The sequence below is a fragment of the Sturnira hondurensis genome, unplaced genomic scaffold, assembly GCF_014824575.4.
Source record: "Sturnira hondurensis isolate 20B ecotype Veracruz unplaced genomic scaffold, ASM1482457v3 Scaffold0002840, whole genome shotgun sequence".
NCBI lineage: Eukaryota > Metazoa > Chordata > Mammalia > Chiroptera > Phyllostomidae > Sturnira > Sturnira hondurensis.
Window position 1 is genome coordinate 34,537,654 of NW_028075471.1, and position 24,806 is coordinate 34,562,459.

Below are 24,806 nucleotides of genomic sequence, written 5' to 3' on the forward strand. Positions count from 1 at the left end.
GATGGATCTTGAGAATATCATACTAAGTAAAATAAGTCGGAAGAAGTTAAGAACCACATAATTTCACTCATGTGTTGGAGATAAGACTGAAAACAACAAATGATCAAACAAGACAAATAAACACAGACAACAGGGTGGTGGTTACCAGAGAGAAAGGGGGTCAGAAAGGGCAAAGGGGGTCAACTACCTAGTGACAGAAGGAGACTTGGCTTTGAGTTCTAAACACCCAATGCAACATACAGATGATGTATGATAGGATTGTATACTTAAAAACTATATAATTTTATTACCAATGTCACCCCAACATATTTAATAATAAATTTAAAAAATATTCTGTGATTCTATGAGGGAAAACAAATCATTACCGTATACCCAGGGAAAAAATAAGACTTTTGCATCCCTTGGGTGGAAAAAATTGTCCTGTCATCATTGTGCACACGAAGTGCAGGAATGTCAAGGATGGGCTTACTCTGCCTGGGGAGAGAGTAGCGTTGGGGGCGAGCGCCGGGCCGGCAGGAGAGTGGGTAGCCTTGGATGCGCTCTAATATACCTACCGGTGATCTTGTTCAGCATGGACATCGAGCAGACAGATTCTGGGGGTGGTCTTTCCTCCAGAAAAGAGTCCACCACCTAACAGTTTGTGATCTTGGGCAAACTCTTTTGGAGCCTCATTTCAACTGTAAAATGAGGACAAAAGTACTTCATTATAGAATCATTGCAAGGCACACAGAAGGTATTCGAGAAATAGTCATTGTTATTTGTATTACTATAATCACTACCATAATAGCAACCATAAAAACTCTACCACCACCCTGCTGGGCTGCAGGGACAGAGCAGAATGGCATTATGGGTTGGTGTCTCCATCCATAACAGTAGCTACAGCTCTCAAGAGGCCCTTATTTACAGAGCACAGCATTACAGAGAGAAAAGTGCATAAGAGATGCTCTTCATACTTTTGAAGGGCTTGAACTTCATACTGTTAAATCTCTGTCTAGTTCACAGGCAGAGATTTAACAGCCATTAATGACTCACGGATCTATTTGAAAATCCTAAAAGAGTTCCAGTATAATTAGAGCCATAAATGCTAAGTGAGTGAACGTAGGGTAGAAACAATCATTATATGTGCATCAAATACTATTTACTAACAATATTTGAATTATAAGTCCATTTGTAGTCAACACAATTGGAAAGCATTTTTCTCTGTGGAAACTCAAGGTGGGAATGACCTCAGGTAGAGACACCGCGGACAGCTCACCTGGTTTTTCCTCCTCACTGTCTGTCAGCATCAGCCGCTGCGGGTGACCTCCCTCCTGGCACCTCTTGTCCTTTCTCAAGGATCCACGCCAAAGACTGAGCACATATTCTCCCATTACCTGCGTCATTAAGGCACCAATGTTTTTGGCCCATGACTACCCAAGTCATTAAGACTTAACACATTTGGGAGCCTGCATCGTGTGTCTGTTTGCTGTCCCCACCCTGGTGTGGGTCTGTGAGCTACATCTGTGTGTGAGGGAGAGGGAGGAAGTGGTGTTGGCCATGATGACCGCTGCTGCCTACATGTCCTCGAGAATCGGACTGGGTTCTCCCCCGCTCAGCCCTCCTTTTTCCTTTAATCATCTCCCTTAGAGCCTAACGTCAGACTGTACTAAGGATACTAGACTGAAGCTCATGCTACTATATATATATATATATATATATTTTTTTTAGGAGACTTTACCAGCCACTGTTTTATTTTATTAAGTATGGTAAGAACAGTTAACATGAGATCTACTATCTTGATAAATTATCAGTACATGATGTACTGTTCACTAGTGGCCATGTTGTACGGCAGATCTTGAGGGCTTATCTTGCATAACTGAGACTTTATATTCACTTAATGATATGAGATTATGATACAAGAGTTGGAAGGGATCTCACAGATCATTTATTCTGACCTCGTTCCTAGTCTAGGAATCCCCTTTGCAGGTACCTCTGACAGAGCTCTCCAGGGACTAGAGGACTTGCTCTTTCATAGACTAGCCACATAATTTTTGTCATTTTTCATAGCACTAATTATTAGATAATCAAACAATCCCTCCATTATGCAGACCTGAAATTCAGGGCCTTGTAACTCCCACCCATTAGTTCTGGTTTTGCCCTTAGAGTCTATTGAGTCAAATCCTGATTCTTTTTTTTTTTTTTTTAAGATTTTACTTATTTTATGTTTAGAGAGAAGGGAAGGGAGGGAGAAAAAAAGGGAGAGAAACATCAATGTGGAGCTATCTCTTGTGCACCCCCCACACCACCACCACTGGGGACCCAGCCCACAACCCAGACATGTGCCCTGACTGGGAATTGAACCAGTGACCCTTTGGTTTGCAGGTCAGCACTCAAGTCACTGAGCCACACCAGCCAGGGCTCAAATCCTAATTCTTAAGCTAGCCCAGTCTCTTAGAGGGTGGCTACTCTAAGGGTGCCTGTGGCCCAGCAGCAGCAGCAGCGGGCTCACCTGTGTAGGTGCAGAAGCTAAGGCCTCGCCCCAGACCTGCTGCACTGAAATCTGCATTTTGACAAGATCTTCTGTGATTGGTGTGCACATTGCGGTATGAGAAGCACTGCGTTTGATCACATGAACAACCACTCTATGTTCCACTACTTTGTTCCTTTACGTGCTATCACCTGAGCCTACTGGTGTTCACAAAATGTTAGTTGAGGAAGAAACAAGTGGCAAGAAGCAACAATTGCAAATTTCAGTAACTTAAATATAAGTACAGAATTGGCCTGGCATAAGTTAAAGTTGTCATTACATTAACTGGAATTCTACAAGTATTTCCATGTGTCCATAGTACAACCATAAAAGGTGATATTGATGATCCCGAGGCTTTAGAAGGTCAAAAATGCCTTTGATCGCTAAAGACACATGAAGTTGTGCTCCATGTGATTTCATGCTGGGTCCTGCCTTGTGATTTTTAAAACCCTGAAAAACATGCCCTGGCTGGTGTAGCTCAGTGGATTGAGCGCGGGCCTGCGAACCAGAGGATCGCGGTTCAATTCCCAGTCAGGGCACATGCCTGGGTTGCAGGCCGGTTCCCTGCAGGCCCACTCCCAGCAGGGGACACACGAAAGACAACCATACATTGATGTTTCTCTCCCTCTCTCCTTCCCCACTAAAGATAAATAAATAAATAAAATGTTTAAAAAAAAAACCCCTGAAAAACAGACTCAACAACTGATCGGAACAACTCACTCTCTGAGTCATGGCAGACAAAGGCAACCACAAGACTTCCTTCCATCACACTCTTGAGTTGCAGGGAGAATGACAGTTGAAATTCTTTGCTATTTCTGACATTGCTGCCAGTACAGTGACTGAGAATCCTGCCTGCAAGGTGCACAGGAGAGGCGCGGAAAACAGTGGAAAACAGCTGTGCTGGAAGGAAGTGCTTTCTGTGAGTGCAGTCAGCAATATGGAGATGAACTTGGGCAGCTCATGAGCATGATGAGTAAATACTTTGCTGCCTTTCCAATAACAAAGTCTCTTTCTATATTTGGCACTTTTTAGATATTCAGTAAAACAGACTGAATTTAATGTCGGATGACAGTACCAGGCTGTCTTCAGTTAAACTCAAGTGATAATCTTAAGAAGCCCCTTCCCCCACACCCTGCCATATTTCTCTCTCCATGGTGAGCTTTAAGCCTCATACCCTTGGGATGGGACATCGGCCCAGCCACACTGGGCTAAGTCAGCAGGGCCTTGATTTCCCCAGGGGCCCTAGTCCACCCTGTACTGTGTAGCTCAGCTCAAGGTGCAGGTCCTAGTCCCTGGCCACTGGGGATGTGACAAAGAGCTGGAGCCTCTCCCTGATACCCAGTCCTTTTATCCAAGAGAAACGGGCATCTCAGCTTTTTTCTGTCCTGAGTACCAATTCATCCCAATCTAGCACACTGTATTAAAGGCCTTGTGGGGTCCTTTCTATGTTCTCCCTTGCTCCTCAGGCTCATTGATTGGGTAAGTATTTATTTAAGACCCCCGTGTCCCAAGTAGTCAGGTTATCCAGCTCCTGTCCCCATGGAACTCTCATTTTAGTGAGGGAGACAAAACAATGTGCATGAGGTTTGTGGAGGTGCTGAGGAGCGAGTGAATTTCTGTTTGAGGAGGAGGTTAGGAGAGTTCCCCAGCTGAGAAGCAGCCAGGGCAGACATTCAGGTGTAAAAGAGCCAAGGAGCCCAGACTTGGCTGCAGTCCCATGCACTGGCCCGCAGATTCCCTGCCCCACGGGTGTTGAGGCAGGTCTGGGCAGGGCTCAGACCTTGCTTGTCAGCATCCAGAGGGCATTGTTTCTTAACTCCTTAGGATTTTTTCAGGATCTTGGCCACTTCCTGGATTTGCCCACCTCTGTTTCCCTGCCTTATGGCATTTATCTCTGGTTCATCAGAAGTCACATATTTGAATTGCAGTAGAATATACAATATGCTACAATATGGAGCAGAGTGATTAAAAATGTAGATTTTGCACTCAGCAGATATATAGCACTGGAGAAGTTATCTAATTCTCTTTTCCTCAGTTTCCTTATTCAAAGAATAAAGAGACTAATAAATTCAGTAGCACAGGATTGTGCAAAGGGGAAGCGCAATATTATAAGTATGGTCATTAGCACATTGCCTGATGCTTAATAAATGTTAGCTATTGTAATTGCTTCATTATTTTGTTTAACATATTTATATATACTATGCTCTATTAAGTAGTAAACAAGACAGAAGAGGTTCCTCCTTTCCTGGAGCGAGAAAAGTATACATAGCATGGTGGGATCTTATGTATGGCCCGGTGACTGTAACTAACTATATTGCATTATATACACGAAAGCTGTTAAGAAAAGTAGGTCTTAAATGTTATCACCACCAACAGAAAAAGTGGTGATTTTGTGAGGAAGTGGAGGTGTATTAAATCATCACATTATATGCCTTGAACTTACATATGTGTTATATGTCAATAATAGTAACAGTTTGCCAAAACTTAATTACCCTGCATTCAAAATGCTTTCTCTCTGATCTGGATGATAGTTACTGAGGATATAGGTGTATAAATTCATTGAACTGTACTCTTAGAATCTGTACATTTCATATGTACATTATATCCTAATAAAAATGTAAAAATAAATAATAATATAAAAAGTCCATTATCCTAGCCACTGAAGTATTGCCAATTTTGATCTATCTTGGGATAATTTTGTGATGATTTGTGCATTGTCAAGCATTTAAAAATAAATCTTCAGAATTTTTAGTGTTTTTCTTTTGCATCCTTTTCCAATTTTTTTTTAGTCAATTGGTTGAAATAACCTAATAGCCAACAATGGGAGATTAATTGTAACAACTGTTTGTACATCTTCAAAATTGCAAACAGCTCAGTAGAGCAATAATTGGCCAATAAAAAGTTTCTGACACAAAAGAAAGTGGGAAGGGAACAAAATTGCTGGAAGAAGATGAAAATACTTAACGCAAAAGTAGTTTTTTGATGCTTCAGGATTTTCAATATTTAAATAGCTAGAATTTGAAGATAATAACCTGCAACTAAGTTGTCATTGTTTTAATAGTTTTAAAGATTTTATTTATTTATTTTTAGACAGATTGGAAGGGAGGTAGGAAGAGAGGGAGAGAAACATCAATGTGTGGTTGCCTCCCATGTGCCCTCTACCCGAGACCTGGACTGAAACCCAGGCGTGCGTCCTGACTGGGAATCAAACCAGCGACCTTTTAGTTCACAGGCCTGTGCTCAATCCACTGAGCTACACTGGCTGGGCCTTTTTATCCAGTTGTTAAGGCAGCCTCACCATATTCCCATCTCACCCTACCCCTTCTTCAATCCTCATGTCTGTAGCTGGAAAACTCAGACTGAGGTCTAGTGGTGAGTAAACAGTAACTGTGAGATAATATCAAAGGAAACAAAAATAGAACTTAACAGTGAAATCTTTTCTCTTCGCCATGGTTGCCAGGGTTTGAACACCAAAAGAGAGAGAAACATTTCCTTCTAAGAGCTTTTTGGGGAAAAAAAATCAAACATGATGCCATTAAAGTATAGCATTAAGTCTATAAATCCAGGGATGGTATAAAAAATAAATTTGAATCTCTTCTCCCAAACAAACCCAGCTAGGCTCTCCATCTTGAATGCGTTTACTGATAGCATGAAGGACTTCTTAGTGTCATTATTATTTTTCTTTTTAAAAAAATATATAATCTTTGTTATATTTTTCCATTGCCATTTAGTCCCCTTAAACCCCTCTCCCATCAGCAATCACCACACTGTTGTCCATGTTCATGATTCCTTTTTCCTTATTATTCAATCTCTCCACCTCCTCACTTCCCCCACCCTGCCCCCACTGGCTGTCATCTGTTCTCCATCTATGATTCTGTCTTTATTTCGCTTGTTAATTCAGTTTGTTTGTTAGACTCCGCATATGAGTGAAAGCAGATGGTATTTGTCTTTCTCTGACTGGTTTGTTCCACTTAGCATAATGCTCTCCAGGCCCATCCATACTGTTGCAAAAAGTAAAATTTTCTTCTTTTTTATGGCCAAGAGGAATTCCATTGTGTAAATGTCCGATAGTTGTTTTATCCACTCATCTATTGATGGGCACTTGGGCTGCTTCCATATCTTGGTGATTGTAAGTAACACTGCAATGAACACAGTGGTGTTTATGTTCTTTTAGATTAGTGTTTTGGGGTTTTTCAGATATATCCCAGAAGTGGGATTGCTGAGTCAAAGGACAGATTCATTTTCAATTTTTGGAGGTATCTCCGTACTGCTTTCCATAGTGGCTGCACCTGTCTGCATTCCCACCAACAGGCACTAGGGCCTCCTTTTCCCACATCCTCACCTGCACTCGCTGTTTGTTGATTTATTGATGATGACCATTCTGACAGGTGTGAGATGGTATCTCATTGTGGCTTTAATATGCATTTCTTTGATGACTAGTGATGTTGAGCATTGTTTCATATGTCTATTGGCTATCTGTATGTCCTCTTTGAAGCTATGTCTATTCAGGTTCTTTGCCTAATTTTTAATTGGGTTGTTGAGTTTTGTAAGTACTTTATAAATTTTGGATATTAACCCCTTATCAGCTGTATGGGTGAATATGTTCTCCCATTGTGTGGCTTGTCTTTTTGTTTTGTTGACAGTTTCCTTTGCTGTGTGCAGTATTACTTTTAAAGGCAGCCATTTAACATGAACTCTCTCATCGGAACAGGACAGCTGGGAAGTGGTAGAAGGACTGAGGGGAGAGATAAATTACACCCAGGAGCCACCAGTTCAGAAAGGATTTTTGCTGAAAAAGCGGAAATGGCCCCTGAAAGGCTGGCACAAGGTAAGACATGGGCTTTGGCCTTGGCCTCACCTTTATTTGCACCCAGACTACCGCACTCAGCACTTGGTTCTTAGGCACTTAATTTGAAGTTGAAAATTGGGACCAAGGGAAGGACGGCCACTTAAATGGAATGTTTTCCTGAATTGTACTTTCTTTCCCACAGAGATTCTTCTATCTGGACAAAGGAATCTTGAAATATGCCAAGAGCCAAGCTGATGTAAGTCTCCATATTAACCCAATATGCTATTGGAGAATTTGGGAGGGCTAGCTGTCAGCTCATGGGTGGGATTGTGCACATGGTGGGGGCGGATTCCATTTCTCTGAGCTGGAGGGCCACAGAGGGGTGATAATTCATTCCTTCACATGGAGCAGAGGTGGCTGTGCCCCACTGTCCCGGCTCTGGGTTCAAGGCGGGCTCTGTTCACCTGCTGAGTGGGGGTAGGGAGCTCTTCTCAACACCCTACTGTGTTTCCAGGGGACTATTCTGGCTTTAGGATCACACCGAGGAGTTCTCTGGGTGGGAGAAGACATTTTCACAATGAGATAACAGGAGCAAAACACAGGGCGAGTGCCACTCCCACTGTCAGGGTGACTGAGGGGTTTGGCGGAGAACGCTTGGTGAAGGTGATGTGGAGTTCCCCCTTGGTGTTGACACTAAGCAGATGGCCCAAGAGGGCTGGTAATGATCGTTGATTCTGCCCCATCGTGGGGGCCCTTCTCTCCTTCCTCCTCACCCCACTCACAGTGCTCATCTTGTACGGTGTGTGTAGAAGGCTTGGCCTAATGTCAGACCTACGGTAGCCTGTCTTGGGGCCCTGTCCCTGTTCCTCTTTTTAAATCACTTCCCCATGAATTTAGACACTGGAAGCTAATTCTGTGGGAGATAGTGCAGTTAAAGGTAAATTCACTGCTGTACAGTCAGTCCACGGGGCTCACCTTCTTCCTCAATGGTTGTGCAAACCACTTGTTACATAACCCCTCACAGGGTAAATAAGGTAGCACACGTACAGCACTTAGAGCTCGGTACTGGTCCACACTAAATGCTTGATACGCCGTAGTTCTTAGGGTTGCTGTGAGAGGAGGTGCAGGTCAGGGTAGAGGGACGGAGTGTCAAGGACGTTACGATCACTTTAACGCCTGGCTCCCAAGTGACTCCGTCATGCCTCTGCAGATAGAGAGAGAGAAGCTGCATGGCTGCATCGACGTTGGGCTTTCGGTGATGTCTGTGAAGAAGTCATCAAAGTGCATAGATCTGGACACAGAGGAGCACATCTATCATCTGAAGGTGAGGCCGCCTCCCAGGTGCCAGCTCCCATTGCAGAGTTCCCTCCTGTCACCACACAGGGCTGCTGGCAATGCCTTTTCAATATTTCCAAACACCCGGCCAACACGTAGAAGATCTTCAGTGTGAAAGTATTTCTAATGGGCCCTATTGTAAGGGACTGTCACACTGCTGAAGGTTTAGCATCCTTGTCCCCTCATTCCCCGTGACTGTGGCAGTGATCAATAACCAGAATGTCATGTTTTCAAATGCAGTGCTCCCTGCCCTAGAGGGTGCCATCTTTAGTCAACAACCACTTGCTGTAGGATAAGCTATGTTCCTTGAAATATACTATTCAATATTTAGTCTTATAGCTTTGGCTAATTTTAGATGGATCCATTAAAATGCTCATATTAAATTGAATGTTAAGAATTTTTCCCCTAAAGGGTGGGCCTCTAAATAGTAGCTCTTGGAGCTGCTTGACTGCCTTCTGTCCCCTCTCTCCTGCAGGTAGTAGAGGTGGTTGAAAGAGCGAAACGAGAGCTTTGTGAATTCAGATCTGGTTCAATTCTTGACCTGGTTACTTACTAGCTGTTGGCCTCTGGCAAATTATTTAATCTCTGAAAGTCTCAGTTTTCTTACCACCCAAAATAGGAATTATTAGAGTAGGAAACTTGGTATAATGCCTGGCCTACAGTAATCTCCATAAGTTCAGTTATTGTATATAATATATTTGGTGGCACCCAAATGTTAGAAATTGAGAAAATATTAGAACTCTTTTCTCACTTGGCCACATTATTTGGACAACTGGCAATGGGGGCTGAGTGCTGGGAGACTAAAAGCACAAGATTATGGGCTCCATGTCTTAAGATGTCCCTCCCCATCGCATACATGTGGTGCTCGGGCAAATGCACACAGCACGTGCATGTGAGTGATTGACCGCACAAGACAGGCCGTTCTGTTTCCTAGCCTAAGCCTGTGCCTGTGGATATAGTTAATTGTGTGAATCAGGGTTTCTTACCCTCAATGCTAGTGACCTGGTGGCCTGGAGGATTCTCTACTGTGGGGGCTGATCCTGCGCATTGTAGGATGTTAAATGGCATCCTGGCCTCTACCCACTAGATGTCACCAACAACCCCCTCCAGTTATGACAACCAAAAAATGTCTCCAGACATTGCCACCTGTCCTCTGTGGGGAGGGGCTAAATCACCCCTGGCTGAGAACAACTAGGGTGAAGTAAAGAAGGGAGAGACCTATAATCTTCATAAAAAAAAAGATTTAAGAAAGAATGTTTTCTGCACCCCCATTTCAATGGGCAATCTTCTTTAGGATAATTCAGGTCGTTTCTCCACATAGTTCCAATGGCTCTTAGTTCTGTGTTTTGACACAGTCAGGAAATTATAGGTTCTTTTTCACCCACTATTCTAGTTAACTGAATAAAAGTGACTATTAATTCCTAATGTTTAAAGAACTAGATTGCCTTAAGATATGTTGTGCTAATATCATGATTAACACAGTTTAATACTTCTCTGCAGTGATTCATTTGAAGTTCTATTTGTGTTTCTTATTCATTCTTTTGAACATCAGCTGTGACTGTCAGTATTGGTCTATGTAGTTTTCTGAAGCTTCTATTTGATGGCCTCAGAGGCAGGCAGTTTTTAAATGGGGGTCATCTAGTCCCTTTCTCTCATTTTATAGATGGCAGCAGAGTTAATTGGCTGTCCACCCATAGTCCTAGAGCCACTTGAGGGGCTGAAACAGATCCCAGGTCTGTTCTTTAATAAAGTGCTTTTATCCTTCCACCCCGTTTGACCAGTACCCAGTGAGTCGCAATGAACACCCTGGACACACTGATTGTTAGGGGCCTCGGAGGGCAGATCAGTGCTCAGGGTGATATACATGCCTGCAACATTCCTGTTAACCACATCTGGGAAGTGAATACACTTCAAAAACACGATTCGGGGAAGACAGCTGAGCGCTGGTGTTGCTTTTTCCTGTACACACTCAGTAGCCCCTGGAAGGGTGTTAAGCCTCATACCTATTTCTAATCAACACAACACGTGGAAGAGCCACCCTAACATTTCCTCCGTGAACGATGCTGCCGACAGCTATTGCCACATCCTTGCCCTCAGCAGCAGCGTTTATAAAGGTTATAACGGGATGACCTGAGTTTTTCTTTTTAGAAGTTAACCTACCATGTATCCTTTTGGGCTGTTATGAATTGCCACTGCATAAGTCTTGGTGTTCCAATATATAGGTATATATCATTTTTTACTTTGAAAATATGCCCTTATATGCACACCAAAATATCGACTTTTAAGAAATGTATGTGGTGCATGGGTGTTGGTTATATTTTTTGTCATACTTTTATGAACATTTAACACACTTTGTCCTCAGAGTTACTATTTACAAACAGTATTCTTCATGGAAGTTGGACATTGGTAGATACTCATCCATGGAGAGAGAATGGCTAACTGTTCGTGTTTGAGTGTGTTTGAGAAATCCTGGAAATCGCCAGTAGTGCTTTATCAGGCTTCTTCTGTTTCTGAGAGTGGGAAAATGTTCTTTTACATAACCTTCACATTTACTACCATGTATTCCTCAGCAATGTATTCTTTGACAGAGAAGATTAACACGGTTAAATATTTTAAGGAGAATTTACTAATTCCAGTTCAGAGAAGATTAATCTGAAATGTCCGAATTATGAAAGAGCTTAATAAGAAATAGGGCACTAGTATTTTTAGCAGGGAGAGGAAAGCTTGGATGAGAGGACTTGGAAATGCTTGGAGACATGAATGTAAACTTCAGTTTTCGTTGGTTAATATAACTCACACTGGTTTGCTTTCTTAATAATAGCATAACCATTGAACCCTCTCATAGACAGCCTAAATATATAGTTTATGAAGACCATTTTTACTCTGCATTTCCTCATCAAATTTGTTCCCATAAATGTAAACTAAGTCAATAAGCTGATATTTCTACATTCCTGCACGTACCAGTGTGAAAAGAGGGTGTCGAGAGTGACCTCGATTTGGTGAAGAATTGTTCCTTCCCGCGAGTGATGCTCTTGTTTCCTCCTTTCAACCGAACACGATTCAGGTGAAGTCACTGGACGTCTTCGAGGAGTGGGTGTGCAGACTCCGCCACCATAGGATGTACCGGCAGAATGAAATCGCCATGTTTCCCCACGAAGTCAATCACTTTTTCCCGGGATCCACCGTCACAGACTCTGTGGATGGGGTCTTTGACTCCATGTCAAGTAAAAAGGTAGTAATTTGCCAATAATGAATCTAAAACAGGGGGTGGCTCTGGGTGGCGAAGTCCCACCTGGGTGGGGGTGAAGGTTCTGTGTCTGAAGAAGGGAAGGCTTGGGGGCAGGCGCAGGTCAGCTTGAGCCAGTTTTGATGGGTCCGTTTGTCCAGCTGCTCCGAGCCAGGTCTGAGAGCATCTGTCATCTCTGGGATGGTGACTGAAGCAGAGCGTGAAAAGAGGGGTTTATCAGCCCTGAACACTCCAGCTTTCTCTTGACCAGGTTGAATTTGGTTTTCTTATCTGGTTGTGAAATGCAGCAGGGACATTTGTGGCTATACAGGATTGCAAAATCTCCCGGCATGTAAATCATTATTTTGATATGATTATCATTTGACAGAAGAAGAAATGAAGGACTTTAGCCCAAGGCCACCTAGCATGGTATGGCCAAGCTGGGGTGACAGGCTGAGCTAAGTTCTTCAGAGGAGTGCTTTGCTAGAAGCTTCTTTCCAATTACAGGAAGAGGGATTCCCTGAGCGGTGTTACCCTAGCCCATGGTGTTACCCTTTTACCCTAATGGGTCCGCACTGGGGTCTTTTCCCTTACAATGTGTTTTTGTGTTCTGTGGAACAGCGTAGCAGTATATCAAAGCAGAATTCGATTCAAACCGGAAGCAATTTGTCACATTCTTGTGGCAGTGAGGGACGAGTTCCTTTGTGGTTGCAGTCTTCAGAGGACATGGAGCGATGCTCAGAAGGTAGAGTGACCCGAAACCTCTGCTGCTGTCTGTCACGGCTCCAAGGTTACACTGTTTATTGTTTATACCTCAGGTGAACTTACCTCCTTCCCCAGCAGTGGACTGCATTTCCTTGTGTATTTTGCTTACTCAGTTTGTGCTTCATGACACTTTCCTTGCAGAGTTTCACGTCTTTACCTGGGGTTGCATGCAGACCGGGGATCCCAATGACCTGTTTGTTAACAGGTTTAATAGGTTCTCCAAGTGATTTTGATGGCACCAGCATTTGAGAGGCGAGATCTCAATGCATTTGGACTTTGACTGCTCGGCAGAAACAGCTACTATCACCCAGTGAACAGTGCAAACTGAGGACTGTTCTTGATTTAGAGACCCAGGAACTGGTTTGAGAATACTGTTAGGTCCCATTAGGTCAATCTGCAGAGGATCAGCGGGGTCATCATGCAGGTCCATGATCAACCATGTTATCTTTAAGACAGGTACAGCCTTCACTAATTTAACTTGTACCAGGTCCTGATAAGTGGACAGTGACACCCTGTTATTGTGACATTAGAATGATGGTGATGATTTGTGCTCACAATGTGCCAACACTCTAAAAACACACTGCAAATATTAGCTCAAATAATTCACAACCATCCTGTTAGTTAGGATAATTATCTAGAGCAAGGTGTAGAATCATCCCCATTTTCCAGATGTGGAAACTGAAGCACAAAGCAGTTTTATAGTTTGACCAAGATTCACAGTTCATTAAAGGGATTTAAAAGGAAGCAGCCTGGTTCTCCAGATCCATGCCTTTATCTACAACAGTCTGTTGCCTCTCCTGTAAAAAAAGGAAGTCAAATTTCCTGTCCTTACAGATGTACATCAAATATAGATAAATGAGAAAAGTAGTTGGTGCTACACAGTGAAGCCTGAATGTCAAGTTAAGTGCTCCTGAATGGCCCTTTGCCTTTCCCCCACAGACCTGGCACACTGTCATTCCTACCTGCTAGAAATGAGCCAGCTCCTCCAAAGTATGGATGTCCTGCATCGGACGTATTCAGCGCCAGCTATCAACGCCATCCAGGTTAGCCAGATCCCTCTTCCGTTTGCATTCTGAGTCTCTTCTGCCTTTCTCTCTCCTCCCTGTCTTTCGCTAACAGTGGGATGTTGTTTGGTCTGGTGCTTTGGCAAGTTCAAGGGAATGGAAGTTGTCACTTTGCTATGTGTTTTCCCCTATTGCTGTGGTGGACTTTACTGTCTGTGCTCTCTTTCCCATTTTGAAACAAAGGGTGGAGCTTTTGAAAGTCCCAAAAAGGAGAAAAGATCACACAGGAGGTGGCGGTCCAGAGCTATTGGCAAAGATGCCAAAGGAACACTACAGGTAACCACTGCCTCCCCAATGGGCTGGATTCTTCTCTACACCCCAAGTGCTAGGGGCTACTTGAACTCAAGTAGGAGAATAGATGAGTGGGCATTCTAGTTATTCTCTCAAATACCCTGTGCAGAGAGAGATGACTTCAATCACTTAGGTTTTTCTGGACACTAGAGAAGGTATGCAATGGACCATTGGGTAAGGGAAAATAGTGTGAGGTTGGAGGGATATAGCCATTTTTAGGACTTGGGTTTCTCCTTCTTTCACGCTGAGCCTGCCTGCCATGCCCCTGCTTGAGTAGGCACTCTGATCTGCCCCTTCTGCTTCTGCTCAGTGGGTTCCTCATCCCTCTGAGCTGGAGTTTCTGGGTACGTGACATTGTGCAGACGCTCTTTTGCCTCTCGTCTCTAATTTCCCATCAGGTGTTTACTGTGTCACACTAACTGCTGGCTTTCCCAATACCTGCTCAGCCAGAGGCCGAGATCTGCAACTTGGCCATTGCATGTTAAATTGCAACATCATTAGAAATAAACCAGAAAGTTATAGATAAGTCATCTGTCATATTCTTGTAGACTCTTTGGTTCGAAGCAGTTTATGCTTCAAGTTTAATTACTCGAAAGAGTAGTTTCTGTACAAATATGGGAGAAATTAGATCATTTTGTAGAAGCACCAGGAGCAAACTAAAACCACACACATGCATTTTAAAACCTGTCCACTCTAACAACCTAGACCCCAGATGACCATTGTGGGGAGGAAGGAACTGAGTGGAACTGAGAAAGAACGTGGTAGCACTCATTCAGCCTACAGCTTTAATGCTTCTATTATTCATCAAGAATACAGCAGTCTCCCCTCAACTGCATTTTACTCCCACAGTTTGTTTCCTATGGTCAACTTTGGTCCAAAAATATTAAATAGAAAATGCCAGAAATAAACAATTCATAAGCCTTAGACTGCGTGCCCATATGACTCAGTGCTGCCCAAGGTTTCAGGCATTGCCCAGGAGGTCTTTTAACACATCCCCGCAGACTACGACTGATTGCTCGTAGGCAATGTCTCACCCACTTTTATTTTTGCAAGAAGCCAGTACAACTCGTGTAGAAAGTGCTTTCCTGAGTTTTCGTTTGTTTTTCTTATAAGTAATCATTCAACAGAAGGACATTCCTATGTATAGGCCTTTTCCTACTACTTTCCAATCTTAGAAATGTATAAATATTCTAAGCAATTTGCATCTGAAAAGTAGTATCTCCTTTTGGTATCACTTCAGGTCCCTAAACCTTTCTCTGGCCCACAAAGACTGCATTCTTCCAATCCTAACCTGTCAACGCTAGACTTCGGAGAAGAGAAGAACTATTCTGATGGCTCTGAAACCTCAGCCGAATTTTCTAAAATGCAGGAGGATCTGTGTCATATTGCCCATAAAGGTGAGTGAGCTGGCTTTCCTCCTAAGGTGTCTGATGGAAGCGTTAAATGCACGTCTGAATTCAGGCTGTCCTTGGAGAGGGGACCTTAGTAGGTTAATTTTCTGATCTATGAGATTTTAGGCAACCCAATTTTTATTTTGTTTTATGTCCCTGAGAGTAGGAAGTGTATTGGCAAAAAGTTTTGGTTTTGTTTTTTTTTTTAACATTACTGTTAAGGGATATAGTGAGAGCATTAGGTATAATTTAAGAGCTGAGCAATTTATATGCTGCCGATGGGGGTGCAAATTGGTACTATTCTGGAGTACACAATGATATTATGTTTCAACTTATAAAAAATCTGCTTATTCAGTAACTCCACTCTAAAGAAGTCATTTGTAGGAATTAAAATTTATTCAAGTAAATATATGCATTGTAGCATTGCTTATCCCATCAAAAATTAGAAATAGATGTTCAACATCATTAGCCATTAGGAAATGCAAATTAAAACCATGCTATTACCACACACCTGTAAGAATCACTAACATTAAAAAAAGTACCGACAGCATCAGCTGCTGGTGAGAATACGGAGAGACTGGCTCTCTCATACATTGCTGGAGGTGATGCAGGATGGTACAGCCACTGTGCATAGCAGTTGGAAATTTTATATAAAAATAACACACCATGAACCCAATATTCATTCATATTCCTGGGCCTTTATCCAAGAAAAAATATTAACTGAAGTCCACAAAAACAAACTGTACACAAATTCAGAGCAAGTTTATGTGTATTAGCCAGAAACTGGAACAACACAAATGTTCTTCAACAGGTGAATGGTTAAACAAACCATGGTACATCCTTGCAATGGAATACTACTCAGCAGTGAAAAGGAGCAAACTGTGGTTATGCACAAAAACTTGAAGGGATCTCAAGGGCATTGTGTTGACTAAAAAGTCTATCTCAAAAGGTCACACAGTGTATGACTCTACTTACTAAGTTTTGAAGTGATAAAATTAGAGAGATGGAGAAGAAATTAGTGGCTATCAGAGGTTACAGACAGGAAGAGGGAAGAAATTAGTGGCTATCAGAGATTACAGACAAGAGAGGGGGAAAGTGTGGGTGTGATTTGAAAGGTTAGAGAGAGGGACTTGGTGGTGATGGAAAGTTCTGTCTCCTGATTCTGATGGTGGTTCGTGAATCTACACATGTGATGAAATTACATTGACCTATATTTCCATACATGGACACAAATAAGAGCATGTGGAACTGGTGAGATCTGGGTAAGAGCTGTCAGCTCTCCCAGTGTCAGTTACCTGGTTTTGGTGCTGTGCTGTAGTTATGTGAGACACTGCCACTGTGGGGACCTGGGTGTAGGGTGCTCAGGGCTTCTTGGTACGGTTTTTGTAACTTCCTAGGAGTTGATAATGATTTCAAAACAGAAAGCTTTAAAAAATTAGAAATAACCAAAATGCCCCACAGTCAAGGGACTGGATTTTTTTATGTAATAGAATCATATGACAGAATAGTCAATAGCCACATAATATTAATAGCTACCTTATTCCCAAGTCCGATCTGTCTGTCAAGTATTTGTTAAACGCTTTACAGGCACTGTCTCATGAATTCTAGCAACAGCCTATGGAGTAGGTGTTGCTGTCTTCTCCGTTACACAGATAAGAAACCCGGGGCTTAGAGAAGCCAAAGAACTCCCTGGGGGTCACATGGTAGTAAACTACCAACCCAGACTCAACTCCTGACTGGCCTGACCCCGGAGTCAGCGCTCCTCCCCTGGTGTTTCATTGCCCTTACAGACGGGTCAGCCAGGGTTATTTTTATGGAGATAAAAGATGCTCATAGCATGTCGTTGAGTAAAAATATAAGGTCACAAACACGCTACAGGTACAGTCCCAATTTTTCAGGAGAAATAAACTATATAAGCCTGGTGTACACAGATATACTCAAAAGACTAGGAGATACACCATCATTTTTTGTGATGGAGGCTGGAGTAATAAATACTATCTTCTTTGTGCTTATCTTTTAAATTTCAATTATTAATCATTTTTTTCACTTTTTAAAAATGGTTGTTCAAGTACAGTTGTCTCCATTCCCCCCCATTCCACCTACCGCCACCTCCTACCCTCCATCCTACTCCTTTGGCTTTGTCCATGTGTCCTTTATACGTCATTTTTAAAGGAGAAAATGGGTTAAATATTTTTGAATGGAAGGGCTATGTTTACTATAGGAAAGAAGATATTCCCTCTCTTGCCTTGCTCTCCTAGACCTGTGTTTCTCTTCCTTCCCATTACCGATTCCTTCAGCTCTCTTCTCCCTTACCCTGTAAACACAAAACCCACTGGCTGCGAGGAAGCCATTTTATGCTCTTTGCAATGCCCACCTCAAACTCTGGTCCTGGTTCTTATTAGGATACTGTTAGTGATTTGCAGTGCTGTTACATGACCCCTCTGTGGAATGGGTGGAAGTACTACCCCAGCCCTTTAAATAAAACTCTTCTCACATCCCCTTGTATGTTCTCTACTATTAAAGGATCAGTTATAACTAGGGCATTGCATGTTAGGTTTGGAGGGAGGAAATGCCTATAAAACACCATTGCTTTTTAATAATATGAACTGTCTTTTTGAAAGTGGGAAAATTGTTCTCCTGGCAGAAAGGAAATAGCCGGGCCTTACCCTACGCTGAAGAAGCTGCTTCCTCAGCAGGAGAGCATTATTGAGTGGATGCATTGATCCTGTCCTCCTGCAGAGGTTCAGACTCATAGACAGTCTCTAATGGCCTCAGCCAGCTGTTCTGTCTTTCGGGCTTTATGAAAGCCTGCTGGCTGCAGAGCTACCACGTACCTAGATGAGGTCAATGTCTGTGCTCTGAGGAAGGCCCAGGTGCACTTATTCTGCAACAGCCAGCACCCGGTGGGCTTACAGACAGTGACTTCCACAGGGAGCCTGGTGAGCTGCCATCCCTTCCTGCCGCATTAACACCCACACAGAGACTGCAGGATCTCGGGAGTCTCTTCCACGGGCTGTAACTCAGAGGCCTCAGGGGCTAAAGACCGCTCTCAGGTTTGCCCAAAGTCCGTGACCTTCATGCTTTCTTGCTTCCATACATTTCTTCCAGCATAAGCCTGATTTTGTTGCTGATACTTTCAATTGTACTTTCTTGACTGTGTTGCTAATTTATTGCCTATTTTCCAGCACAGTTGAACTAAAGCCAAGAATTCTACTGACTTTGTAACCTACTATATACCCACTGTTTCTTCAACTTGTTAAATTGCATTGAAATTCTTCCTGTTGTGTAGAAGTTAGAGCAAATGATAGGCAACCAATATATAACCATTGTAAAAAGTGCTTGTTATGTTTTATAGACTATAAATTTGATTTTTATGGCATATCTTTGAACTAATTCTCATTGGTTTATGTGTCTGGCTTTGTGTTTATGCTGACACATAAAGAATAAAAAGTCCTAAGATCTAAAAGTCATAAATAATTTACATGGCATATATTAGCCATCACATTCCCCAAATTGTACTTTATGGAACACTTTACCCATAAAGTGCTTTGAAAACAAAAGATTTAAAATGTCTGGAGAACATTGTTGACTGTAGTTTCCTTTGCAGTTATGCAAGAAATGATCTATATTAAAGGTCCTGATAAGTCAGTCATGCAGTAGAAGTTCTATTAGCTTGTTTAACTCAATAATTTTCAATGTTATTTGGGGAATTCTCTCCCTCCTCTCCAAACAGCTATCAGCTATTATCACTATGGAACAAAAATTTCTTCAAAACACACTTCAATAACACTCAATAACAAGCCTTTTTTGGAGCTAGCTCTCTATGCCAGCTGAGTCAGGAGACAGGCACTCATTCTGCGCCAGCTCTGTGGGACCTCGGCTGTGCTGGCCCTCTCTGGGCCTCAGTTTCCTCATCTGCTAAAAGTCCTAAGTGGTTGTCCTGACTCTTTTAGCTCTCTGATTCTGTAATGGTCTTCCATAATTAATTTGCACTGAATAGAAATAGTTCATACTGTTGGATATTGCTACAGGGATATTTTATGAGCATGTTCTAGTAGTAATAGGAGCTGAAATGACTGAACTTGGTGAGCAGATTTGGGATGGGAAGCAAGGAGTCGTGTGGGACGGGCTCAGGGTGCTCCAAATCGAAGTGGAAGTTCACATTCTCCCTTGGAAGGGAAAAATGAGGTTTTACAGATACTTCTGCAGTCTGTGGAAGATGTTTTCAGTGAGAGAAATCTTCATTTACAGATGTAAAGGCTAACAATAGAACAAAATTAAATTTTATTAAATTTGATATTCTTTTGCCTTTGGATTCTCGTCCTGTGTTGAGTTTCAACTGAGTGATCATTTTGTTTACTTATTTACTTATCTATTTTTATTTTTAAATTAAATCTATTGGGGTGGTATTGGTTAATAAGATTATATTAGGTTTTGAGTGTACAATTCTGTGATATATCATCTTTATATTGCATTGTGTGTTTACCACCCAGAGTCATATGAAGTGGTCACTTTTGTAATGGTTTTGAATTCATGGAAGCATCAAATAAAAAACCAAGTATGTCACAGTGACATCATTTTCATCAATTAAAAGCTAAAAGATGTACTCATATATGGCTTAAAGAAAAGCCATATCATTTATCAAACATAATTTAGCATAAAGATCTGCTAAGCAATTATATTTATATAGATTAGCAGTAAGTAGGGCCATTTAATGAAAACATTCTGTACATTTAAATTTAAAGAAGCATTTAGATAAAATATAGGTTAGAAAGCATTTTAAAACCTTCGACATTCTGTGAGGTTTAAAAATTAAGAGACCCAGCCCTGGCTGGTGTAGCTCAGTGGATTGAGCGTGGGTCTGCGAACCACACGATCGCAGTTCGATTCCCAATCAGGGCACATGCCTGGGTTGCAGGCCAGTTCCCAGCAGGGGACTCACGAGAGGCAACCATACATTGATACTTCTCTCTTTCTCCCCTTCCCTTCCTCTCTCAATATAAATAAATAAAATCTTAAAAAAAATGAAGGGACCCAGATTACCAAAGATCAAACCATCCCAGATAGTTTAGAGATGTTAACATTTTAAAAGAAAGTTCACCAAAATGTGGTTTTCATTCAAAACAGGGAAAGGTAAATAAGGAGTCCTACTGTGGGTTGGATGCTATGTAATAGCATGTTTTTTTCACTGTTTCCTTAAAGCATTCTTCAGATATGGGCGCCATCCACACATATAGAGGTGGAAACTGATGGTTTGTCTGATATCTAAATGGTAACTAAGTGGTACAGGTAGGATTGTGGGTCACATTTGCCTTATTACAAAATTTCTTAACCTTGTACCACACTGCCACCAGAAAGGTCACATCCATGATTTTCCTGTCTTCCTCAAGACCTTACTCCTTTCTGATGCTGAGAAACTTCCAGAGGAGCATATTAAAAAATAGAGCTCAGGTAAATTAAGAATATCCGTGTTCCTCAACACCAGCCATGGCCCTCTACACATGCTGTCTGTACTCTCATCACGTGGCTTCCATGCCGTTCTTTAATTGAGCTGATAGGGACAGGAAAAGTAGTGACCACGAAGAGTCAGCTGGGTGATGCCTGTGGCATTCTGTTCTGTCAGAGGCTCAACCCGAGTCCCCCTCTCTCAGTGCAGTGAGGGGGTCTGAGAAATGGCCAAAGATAGGCTGGAAGAGAGATGAGTGAACCCAGATGCCAGAATTGCCTTCCAATACTTGAAAACCCCAGGAGAGGAGAAGTAGTTGTTTGCCAATGAGGAGCCACTGGGGTCAATGTCAAGTTAGGAACACAAAGGACTTCCTTACCCCAGGAAAATGGACTGCTTCGGGAGATAGCAAATGCTCTGAGAAGCATGGAACCAAAGGCCATTCAACAAGGACGTTTGGAGGTAGAGAGTTGCCTGTCATTCTGTGTGGAGGTGGCCTTCATGATCATTGAGGTTCTGGGCAGTTGGGGGCGTCAGACTTTTATGTGGTCTTGTTTATTATCAGATACCCATTGATGTGATAACACTTATTTATCTTTCTTTTTCTCTGGCATCATGTTAGAAACTGGTAAGGAATCTCTCCTGTCTCAGAGAATATTCCCGACCTCTGAGATTCTGTGTCTTTAGTGATTAATGTAAATATCACCTCCTGTGAGCAGCCTTTAATCATTGCTCTGTGTGTGCTGGGTCATGAGGCTGCTGTGAAGGGCTATTTTAATGTCCCCTGAGTGAGCCTAAGCGGTCATTGAAGAAATTTAGTGCTTGGGGATCTGGGCTTCTGAGCCCTTTTGTCATGTGGCTTGGAGAGTGCTTTACACCTTAAATTAAATACAGTGACTTATGCCCTGGCCAGTGTGGCTCAGTTGGTTGGAGCAGCATCTCATAAAACGGAAGGTCATGGGTTTGATTCCTGGCCAGGGCATGTACCTAGGTTGCAGGTTGAGTCCCAGGTAGGAGAGCATGCAGGAGGCAACCAATTGATGTTTTTCACTCTCTCCCTCCCTTCCCTGCCCCCACCCTGTGAAAGAAAGAAAGAAAGAGAGAGGGAGACTATATGAGGTTCTTTCCACTCACTTTATGCCCACCACAGTCTTATCAGCTATACATTTTGAACCAAATGGTGTAAGTTCTACCAATTAAAAAATTTAATAACAGGCTTACAGTGACCAGAGGGAAGATGGGAGGGAATTTCAGGGGAAATAGGGGAGGGATTTAGAGGAACATATATAAAGGATACATGGACAACAACTGAGAAGGGTGGAAATGGGAGGGAGGGGGGAGCATGGGGGTGGGATGGAATGGGAGTAATAGACAGAAAACTGTACTTGAAAAATAATTAAATAAATGTTTTTTAAAAGTTAAACTCAAGGAAATTAGTAGGGAACCTAGTAAATCAGTCCCTCTAGAAGGTGACAAGAACCTAAATTAAGACCATGATAGTAGAAATAAAGAAGAAAGTAAATTTAAGCTTTATTTTGGGGGTAGAACAATAAGAAAAAAGACTAACAATGCAAACAATAAACTTTTACTGAACAATTCAAAAAAATTTAACAGGAGTCTCCCAGTGTGGTTGACTGCCTAGTGGTCAGTGCAGGCTATCTGGAAGCCAGAGGAATTGATTTAGTAAAGTGGTGACTAGCTGAGTGCCACATTTATTTAATTTAGAGCAATAAATAAGACAGTGGAAAAATTTTTTTGCAATTAGGTAAGGTGATGAATGTTAACTAGAATTACTATGGTGATCATTTTGCAGTGTGTACAAATATTGAATCATTTTGTTGTACACCTGAAATGAATGTTATATTATTAATTTTACCATTAATTTTAAACAGGAAAGAATTCTAATAATAAACTAGAGAAACTTCAAAATAACGGCAGTGAGGTAGTGCCTCCCCAGGACCCACTCAGCTGAGCGATGTGTTCTACAGAGTAACGCAGGCCAGGAGCGCCTATGAGGACACGGGAGGCCGTGACTCCACTGGGGGCTTGGTGCTTTCCTGCTGGGTCTGGCCTTCCACCGCTCCATGGAGTCTGGTCAATCCCGCACTCATAGAACCTCTGCCCTGTGTGCAGTTATTTATAGGCGTTGTCCTGGCAACAGACTAAAGCATCCCCTTAAAGCTGCTGCCTGTATTTCGGGAGACCACAGTCACCATCATTTGCCTTGTCCCATGCTTCTTTCCTCACCATCCCTATTACTGTCACAGTAATAAACATTTGTTATTTATCATGTGCTCTGCATTGGGTTAATGCTTTACCTGCTTTATCCTATTAATCCCCTAATGGTCTTAGGAAGTAAATGCTATTATTATCCTCATCTACAAATAAGGAAGCTGCGTTGTCACGCACTTGTCCATAGTCACACAATGAGTAAGGGCTGGAGCTGGGGGCGGTCCAGGGCTGGAGCTGGAGCCCCACTGGTCACTCTGTGGGGCTGCTCACTATTTCAGTGCAACTGAATCCTTTAAATCAAAGAGTTGAGTGTGTTCCATAGACATTATTAGAAAATTGAGTACCTATTGACCTGTGACCTCTGTCTTGTGTAGACAGAAGCACCACAATTTGTGTGTTTTTGAACAACGTGTTTATTTGTACTATGACTGTGAAGATGCTCGAAGTCTATTGCTAAACACCACAACCTCAGACCATTTCAGCGGCAACCTACGGGAAGGTTCGGTCGTCCTCATGGTTGTGAATGGAAAGAAGCCAGCTAGTAAGGCATATGCAGTTCCTGGGATACTAAGTGGGCCCACTCTTGAATAACTATCTCTAAAAAATCCAAAGCCATGGAATTCGATGATATACCAGGCCATTTGAGGTGAAGTATGACTCATCCTTCTTCCTGCCCTTCTAAAACAAAGTATAATAAAGGAGATGGGAGAGATAATATTCAGACGTGATGTCCATCACCAATAGTTTAGATGGCACTTTCCTCGTTTGTAGGAGGTAATTTGTATATTCTGTGATCAACACCTGATAAATTGTTCTGCTGTATGTATTAGTGGGTGTTTTAAATAGAATTTATTGGGGTGGCATTGGTTAATAAAACCATACAGGTTTCAAGTGCACAACTCAATACCACAGTGTCTGCATACAGCATTGTGTGCTCAGCACCCAAGGTCAAGTCTCCTCTGCCACCATTTAGCCCCACTTTGCCCTCTTCCACCCCCTTCCCTCTGGCAATCCCCATACACCATTGTCTGTGTCCATGTGGTTTTTTAACCCCTTCACTTTTTTCACCCAGCCCCCCAAGTGCCCTCCCCATCTGACGGGCTCCTCTTCTATGTATTTATGAATCTATTTCTATTTTTTTTGTTACATTATTTTGTTCAGTAGAATCCACATATAAGTGAAATCAATCCTGCGGTATTTGTCTTGCTCTGACCAGCTTATGTCACTCAGCCTAATATTCTCCAGATCCAGCCATGCTGTCACAAAAGTAAAATTTCTCTTTTGCTGCTGAGTAGTATTCCATTGCGTAAATGTACCACAGCCTTTTTATCCACTCATCTGTCGCTGGGCACTTCAGCTACTTAAACATCAGTGCCAGCATCTGAGTGCTTAATAGTGCTAAGTTCCCGTTGTACCTGAATACTCTCTGAAGTGTGCAGAGTGGCTGACTGCCAGGTTAGAGGTGGGGTATTCTGGGTGAAGCAGCTGGAAAGACTAACAAGGAAGAGGGTAGGTAATGCCTTATGTATTTTGAAATAATTTCAAACTTACCAACACATTGCAAGAATAATACAAATAACTCCTATATGTACTTCACCCAAATTCACCATTTTTAATATTTTGCCACATTTATTTTGCCTCCTTCTACACATATCCACATGCACGTGTGTTTATTTTTCTGAACTGTGAGAGTAGGACTCCTGCGTTGTGCCTTTGTTATGCATTTGTATCATAGTGTACGTTTCCTAAGAATAGGGATGT

The 24,806-nt window shown here is 42.3% G+C and overlaps 1 protein-coding gene across 4 annotated transcripts in view; it reads left to right on the forward strand.

Annotated features, from left to right (window-relative positions):
• OSBPL3 (oxysterol binding protein like 3) overlaps window positions 1-24,806 on the forward strand; it is a 161,163-nt gene that overhangs the window by 91,592 nt on the left and 44,765 nt on the right. For 2 of the 4 annotated variants that reach the window (XM_037041278.1, XM_037041280.1), the window contains exons 4-11: window positions 7,218-7,334; window positions 7,498-7,551; window positions 8,506-8,619; window positions 11,695-11,862; window positions 12,478-12,601; window positions 13,561-13,664; window positions 13,869-13,961; window positions 15,217-15,373. In XM_037041278.1, coding sequence (XP_036897173.1) covers window positions 7,218-7,334; window positions 7,498-7,551; window positions 8,506-8,619; window positions 11,695-11,862; window positions 12,478-12,601; window positions 13,561-13,664; window positions 13,869-13,961; window positions 15,217-15,373 — 931 coding nt within the window. The remainder of the gene's footprint in view (window positions 1-7,217; window positions 7,335-7,497; window positions 7,552-8,505; window positions 8,620-11,694; window positions 11,863-12,477; window positions 12,602-13,560; window positions 13,665-13,868; window positions 13,962-15,216; window positions 15,374-24,806) is intronic. The other 2 variants (XM_037041279.1, XM_037041281.1) reach the window with 1 other exon arrangement.